Source organism: Belonocnema kinseyi, chromosome 9, assembly GCF_010883055.1.
Source record: "Belonocnema kinseyi isolate 2016_QV_RU_SX_M_011 chromosome 9, B_treatae_v1, whole genome shotgun sequence".
NCBI lineage: Eukaryota > Metazoa > Arthropoda > Insecta > Hymenoptera > Cynipidae > Belonocnema > Belonocnema kinseyi.
Genome location: NC_046665.1, coordinates 76,277,861 through 76,284,839, shown reverse-complemented (window position 1 = coordinate 76,284,839; position 6,979 = coordinate 76,277,861). Strand labels below are relative to the sequence as shown.

General features: G+C 35.7%; 1 protein-coding gene across 2 annotated transcripts in view; it reads left to right on the top strand.

Annotated features, from left to right (window-relative positions):
* LOC117179361 (nucleoredoxin-like) overlaps nucleotides 1-6,979 on the top strand; it is a 99,760-nt gene that overhangs the window by 44,442 nt on the left and 48,339 nt on the right. Inside the window, exon 2 of one of the 2 annotated variants that reach the window (XM_033371062.1) lies at nucleotides 2,318-2,587. The exons of the other annotated variant lie outside the window; for it this stretch is intronic. Within the exon in view, the coding sequence (XP_033226953.1) occupies nucleotides 2,318-2,587 (270 nt within the window). The remainder of the gene's footprint in view (nucleotides 1-2,317; nucleotides 2,588-6,979) is intronic. 2 annotated transcript variants of the gene reach the window in all.

Sequence of the window (6,979 nt, the reverse complement as noted above, 5' to 3'; positions counted from 1 at the left end):
GTGAAAGTTTGTACAGTAATTCTTCAACACTTTATACATTTTTACTTTGGGAAAAATCCATATTGCACAGCCATATCAAGTAAGCAAAGATGAATCTTCAATCTTTTGAACATTGGCAGACTTTTAAAGATGCACTGAATGGAAGTGGACTTTGCGGTAATTCGCTTTGCTTTTAGGTTTCGAAGAGATTTTACTGCCCCTTGGGAGCCAAGTAGAGTGAGAAGTACTTCGAGACTTTGAACTTTGCCTCGAAAGTTTACCGACGAGTTCGGAACATTGATTTCGGAACCCGGACCTGGAAGTATGGGAAGAGACTTTCCCTAATTTTTCATATTTAAAAAATTCACAGATTGAATTTTAGAAGTTCAATTTTTACACTCAATCACTTTTTTATCGAAAATACAATCTCTATGATTACCATTATAGTAATATGAATAATGTCAACTAATAAACCGTATTAGCTGATAAGGGCCATCCATAAAATATGGAACACATTTTTTGCCAATTTGGTGCCCATGCACTAGTGACTGTAACAAGTAGTAAAAAAATAGTTTGGACCTCCCCCCCTGCCTATGTTACATAATTTTTTCAAATGTTTTCAAGTTGTTGAATACATTTTAGTTCCTTATTACTTCAGAAGACCGAATTACCAGATAATTATAAGTAATGAAAATAAAAAGAAAGGAAATCAAAACAATATGGAACATGCATCAACAATTTAAAGGTATAAAAATCTTTAAAAAACCCTTATTTTGTACTATTTTTTGAAATCACTAGTACATATCTCCAATTACTTAATATTCTTTACGCATTTTTCTAGATATTCGACTAGCTGAAAGTGACTTGAAATAGCCTAAACTTTTTTAAGAATGACTGATATTATAAATGCTAATAAAATGTAATATAAAACGAGATTATAACATTTTTTCAAATCACATAAGTTTATAGTATATGTATATATTTTACTTTTTTTAGGAGGTTGTAAACCTTTACTAAAGTTTTTAAAATATTTTTACTAGCTGTTTAAACTAATTGTTAAATTTAGAGAAAAGATCACCAAACCTATAAGGGTGGATTTAGAAAATAGTTCAAAAATCTAAAAAATGGTATTTATTTATGAATATTGCTTTTAAATACCCTAAAATCTTTTGTCATTTTTCTATTCTTTGGAAGTAAATTAAAATAATTGAAATTCTCTTCGAATATTTGAAAAGTTTTTAATTCCCTGATTCTTATGAATAAATTCTTTGATATTTCATGAAAATATTATACTAAAATCCTCGGTAACTTATAAAAATCGTCAAAACCTTTTAAAAAATCCCTTCAACTCTGTCCAAATATCCTGAAGCATTATAGTTTCAGTAAAGTCATTTAAAATCTTCTTAAATTTGAGGACATTCTTTAAAACTATAGTAGATACAAATTTCTTCAAATAAAATAAAATTCCTTAAAATCCTTGAAAATTCTTTGCCATTTTTTAAAATACCCTAAAATCCTCAAAATCCATTCAAATCCTAAGAAGTTACAGACAATCTGAAGATATTCCTTAAAATGCCTTGACATGTTTAAAGTTCTATGGAATTTCATTAAAATTTAAAAAGTTCAAATTTATGAAAACTCTTTTTTCTAAGATTTGGAAACCTTAGAAATCCCCGGATTTTGCGGGTAGCAGTAAGTTCAAAAAGTGTAAGAAAACATCGTTTTTCTGGATATTATTTTTTTACGTAATTATTACTTAACTTTAACGTTATCTACTGTAATTTTGGATACATGGATTTCCTATAAGGTTGATTTATTAAAAATTTTACGCAACAATATTGATTAATATTAATTTGGATGGTTTCTACGAAGAATAGGCTATCTTGTCGTTACCGTTAAAAATTAGGCTTACTTCATTCAGGTGAGTTTTCAGGAAGAATAAATAACTTATTATTTTTCGAAAAATTTGCTCCAAATTCCAAACTCCAGCATATTGTATTACAGTTTGTAATGTAACTTAGGCTCCTAAAACTTTCAAATCAAGAAATTTGAAAAGATTTTTATTTATTTTAACACTTCTACGTATTTACTAAATGTTATTCAAAATGAAGTTAGCCCAATTCTTAACGGTAACGAAATGGATATATGTATAGCCCCATAGCTGGTAGATATTAAAGTTTGAGACAGATACCTTAGATATTAGGCACTAACATTAATATATCTTAAAATTGAAGTGCATAAAATTCATAATTTAGAGAAAGGATGTGATTAGATAATTAAGTCAGTTCATTCTCTCAAAGATATTTGAAAGCAGGATATTTTTTGTAACTTTTTGCAGACACGACTGACGAGGAGGTACCGTATAAAAGCGGGGATGCCGACTCTGATTCTGCTCGAGGGTGGCAATGGCTCCGTCGTGACCAGAGGGGGTGTGGAACGAACCCTTGCAGACCCCAGCGGAGTTAACTTCCCTTGGAAACCACCTCATCCTAAAGCCACCCTCGTAGACGGCCCTCTTTTGCCCTGTGGCGCTCGCGACAGCAATGAGCCCATGCTCTACGAGGAGCTTCGACACTATTTCAAGGGTGTATACTTCAGTGCGCACTGGGTAAATATTATGCACTGTCACATATCGTTTTATATTCGGCTCATATCTAGCTTTCCTTCTTTCCTTCTTTCTCAAATTTACACTTCCAGAGCTCCAAAAAACTTATTCAAAGTAGTCTAATAAGACGTTAAGGGCATGTGATACTTTGTCGTGTGGTCAATCGGGTACAGTTCCCCCGGCTTTTTTCCACAAAAATGACAAATTTTTAAACCTGAATTCAGAGATGCTGTAAAATATCATAACGGACGTCCTCGGACTCTCTGTCATTCCGATAATCGTACTCTGTCGTACCGATGCTGTTGGTAGAAGTCAAGAATATTTGAGATGACGGATGCAACAACTCGACAAGCGCTCGAAACCGCGTAGAATTATTGTCCCTCCGGGAAAATCTATCGATTAAAAAAAAGTGGTCCAAACGTAAAATAAAATATACATTCGTAGTCAGCGTGACGCGGCCGACAAATTTTTCCGATCAAAAATCGATGTTTTGAATAACACAACTCACGATTATTCGGCCGTTTGTTGATAAAAATGCTTGAAATTTGTATAGTGTATTCTCAATATATAAGCGATGACTATAAACAACGCACTTTGTTTACAACCCGAATATGTTTGTTTTTATTTAATAGCAAATTGATTCCAAACGAAAACCACGTTTTGGCAACTTCGACCAGTGGGACGGTCATCGAAAAAAGGTTAGTTGAAGTAACTTATCGCGAGAAAGTTGTTCACTAGACTTTAAAAAAGTTTTTCTGAAAATTTAAAGAAAGTCGGTCGAAAATTGTGGAAATGGCAGCGAGTTGAAGTCAATACACGCTGCCGCTGCAGTGCTTCGCATCTGCCTTTGTTCCCAAGCAACTTGCCAGCAGCAGCAAAGAGCAACAAAATGCTCCAGCGGCAGCGTGTTTTGATTTCAACTCGCTGCTATTTCTACAATTTTTGACCAATTCTTTTTAAATTTTCAGAAAAACTTTCTCAAAGTCTAGTGAACAACTTACTCGCGGCAAGTTATTTCAACTACTATTTTTTCGATGACTGTCCCACTGGTCGAAGTTGGCAAAACGTGGTTTTCGTTCGGAATCAATTTGCTATTAAATAAAAACAAAACTATTCGCGTTTTGAAGAAAGTGCGTTGTTTATAATCATCGCGTATATATTGAGAATACACTATCTAAATTACAAGCATTTTTATCAACAAACGGCCGAAAAATTGCGAGATGTGTTTTACAAAACATCGATTTTTGATCGGAACATTTTCTAAGTATTTATTGTTTATCTTAAGTAATAATTATCGTATAAAAAAGTTTTATAAGAAAAATTTGTCTGTCACGTCAAGCTGAATACGAATGTATATTTTATTTTACGTTTTGACCACTTTTTTTATTGATAGATTTTTCGGGTTGGACAATTCTTTTATGCGGTTTCGAGCGCTTGTCGAGTTGTTGCATACTTCAGCTCACTTATGGAAGAGAATTGCAACAAACATAACCTCGAAACACACACATGTCAAAGGACCCCACACTAAATGTATGGGAAAATGGCTTTCGGTGTATTTAGCTGAAACTTTGTAATTTTTAAGGTTACAAGTGCCGGATGATATATCCTTAAAAGAAATCCAAAAACTGGACAGTTTTAGCGCTATGCGGCGCTAAGCGCTCAAGATCAGTGAATAAAACGAATTACAACAGATTCCGTTACAAAAGCGATGTTAACACAGAAGTCACGGTTCAGATCGTGGTCTGTCATATTTTTTCCTACACCGTTGACTTATATAGCGTGCTTCTCAAACCGATCAAACGCTAAGCGCCCAAGATTTTAACTTGACTAATTCATTACTTTTTTAAAGGCAGAAATGGTACCCAAAGTAACATTAGTAAGTAGTGCGTACATTCCGATAATTACATTGTACTGTTTTCAAGAGTTCCGAACGCTAAGCGCTCATGATAAGTGAATAGAACGAATTACAATAGATTTAGTTACAAAAGCGATGTCAACATAGAAATCACGGTTCAGATCGTGGTCTGACTAATTAATCACTACTTTAAAGGCAGAAATGGTACCCAAAGTAAGATTAGTAACTAGTGCGCACATTCCGTTAATAACAGTGTACCCTTCGCAAGAGGGCCGAACGCTAAGCACCCATGATCAGCGAATAGAACCAATCCCAGTAGCTTTTGCGAAATATTAAACTATTTCTGGCTCTTGATTCGAGTTCGCTTGTTCACCTCTATTAGCAGCGTGTAGAATCCTTTGTAGCAAGGAAGTTTAAGGATACTTTACGTGTTGTTGGTGACGTGCATAACCCAGGAACAATAAAATGCTTGCAATATGTGCGCAAGTGCCAAGAGTTCTGGCCCCTGACTCACATGTGCAGTAATAACCGAGAAGTGTTTCGTTATTGTCTGGTCCTATGTCATCGATCTCATTGAACGCTATCCACAGCTGGTACCTTGTCGCATTTCGGAAACGAGAAAATACTCGTACTCTGATCAAACCAGGTTCATTAAGTCGCGTATCTAGTTGAAACTCCTCATCTTCTTCTCGTTGCAGCTTGTCTTGAACGTAAGATGGGGCAAGTTCTACTTGATACATGCCAATTGTTATGTCGCGTATTTGTTCCAATGTAAGGCGAGGAAATTGTGGTACTTGAAGTTCATGTAGGCGATTCCAATTTGCATTTCCGTAGCGCATATTGTCCACTTCTACGCTCGTTTGCACAATATTTGGCTCACGAGCTCTCGCTATATATTCTCTTGCAAGCTCTGCTGTGGTGCCTTGTATCTCGATAACAGGATGGTATCGATTAATTATGGCACCAGCAATGCGAAAGAAGTCCCTTAGATTGTGTACTTGAGCCATCAGAATGTTTTTCTCGAAACTTGAAAATGGACTTTATGTGGCCATTTCTGGATTCCACTACCCATCTAGATTTCGTTATTAGCCGAGCTAATACCAATATACAATTCCTAAGCGTTCTAAAAGTGGTTGGGCATCTCTATATCCACGGTCCTCTATAAAAATATCACCAATGTCAAAAAATTCTCTCATAACTTCCACATCTCTTTCAAATTCGTTAATGAGCATTTGTGCGTCATTGTTTCGCGAGTCAGAAAAATATGACCCTTGTATTTCAAGTATGTATCCGTCTGGAGCAACAATGAGAGCAGGTTTTACCAAGTGCCGTCCTTTATGTTTGCAGAATGACTGTCGAAGTACGCGAAAGTTACTGCTCTTCTGCATGTAAGCATAAGTTGCATCGATGATAGCAATACCTCTGGGAATTTCCAGTTGTGGATTATAAAGTTCATTGGCGGATGTTGTCACGTGTCTTTCAATGAATTCCTCTCTTCTTATCGCATTAAATCCAATGTTACCAGGCACAAATCGCTGCATTAAAGACTCTCTTACAGTAGAAATGGCCATGCTTGTATCTTGCCGGCTCGAATTATGAAAAATCACTTTCAGAAATTCATCAGAAAGACCTTGACGCATTTTGCAAAGGAAAGTCAGCAGATCTTTTTTCCTCACGTATCTGGCACCATGCCCATGTACCTGCGGAATAGGATCACAAAATGCATACAATTTTCTAAATTGTTCCTTTGTTACAGGAGCAATAGCTTCAAACTCTTCATCAGTGAAACTATCCTCATTATTAAACGCCGCGGCCGCATAAACATTTGCTTCGTTACGAAGTTGCTGCAAAAACAGAAGTAACTGCTGTCCCGGATTCCTATACGGTCTATTAATCGCTTGTAGTCCAGGAAGCAAGGGGCCTAAGATGAAACCATGTTCATCCAAATGATTTAAGCATGCTCTTGTTTCTTCTGGAATGAAAATGTCCTTGACAATAAAAGCGTTAACTCTACATTCAATTGAAAGCCTTGGAGTATTAACATCAGCATTACAGAACATGCACGTTTGCCTGCCTGTTTGTGTCAGAACATTCAGTCTTAAACAGCCTGGATCACGTTGGAGCTCCTCTATCTCATTGTGAATCGATTGATTGCAATTGAGACATAACCTACTCTCATCGGCGACTTCAAGCGGTGGTCTTCGAAGTTGAAGGCGTCTAAAAATTGCAATGTTTTGCCTATCAGGATTATTATTCCCATCAATTCGAGCCATGTCCTGGTTGATAGACTCTATCGCACACATAGCAATTTACTCGAACTCTGAATGCCATTTTTTAAACACAAGAAACTAAACACAAAAAGGGAATAAGAAATACAACACAATTAATAAAGAAGGGAACAGATAGGAATTTTTTTTCCTAAGCTTACCAATAAAATTACTATCCGCTCTTGAGACCTTTCACAAAAGAAATGACAAGTATACCATCGTCAATGGAAATAATAAGTGAATGCTGTTTAATATATGTTTAATATATATATA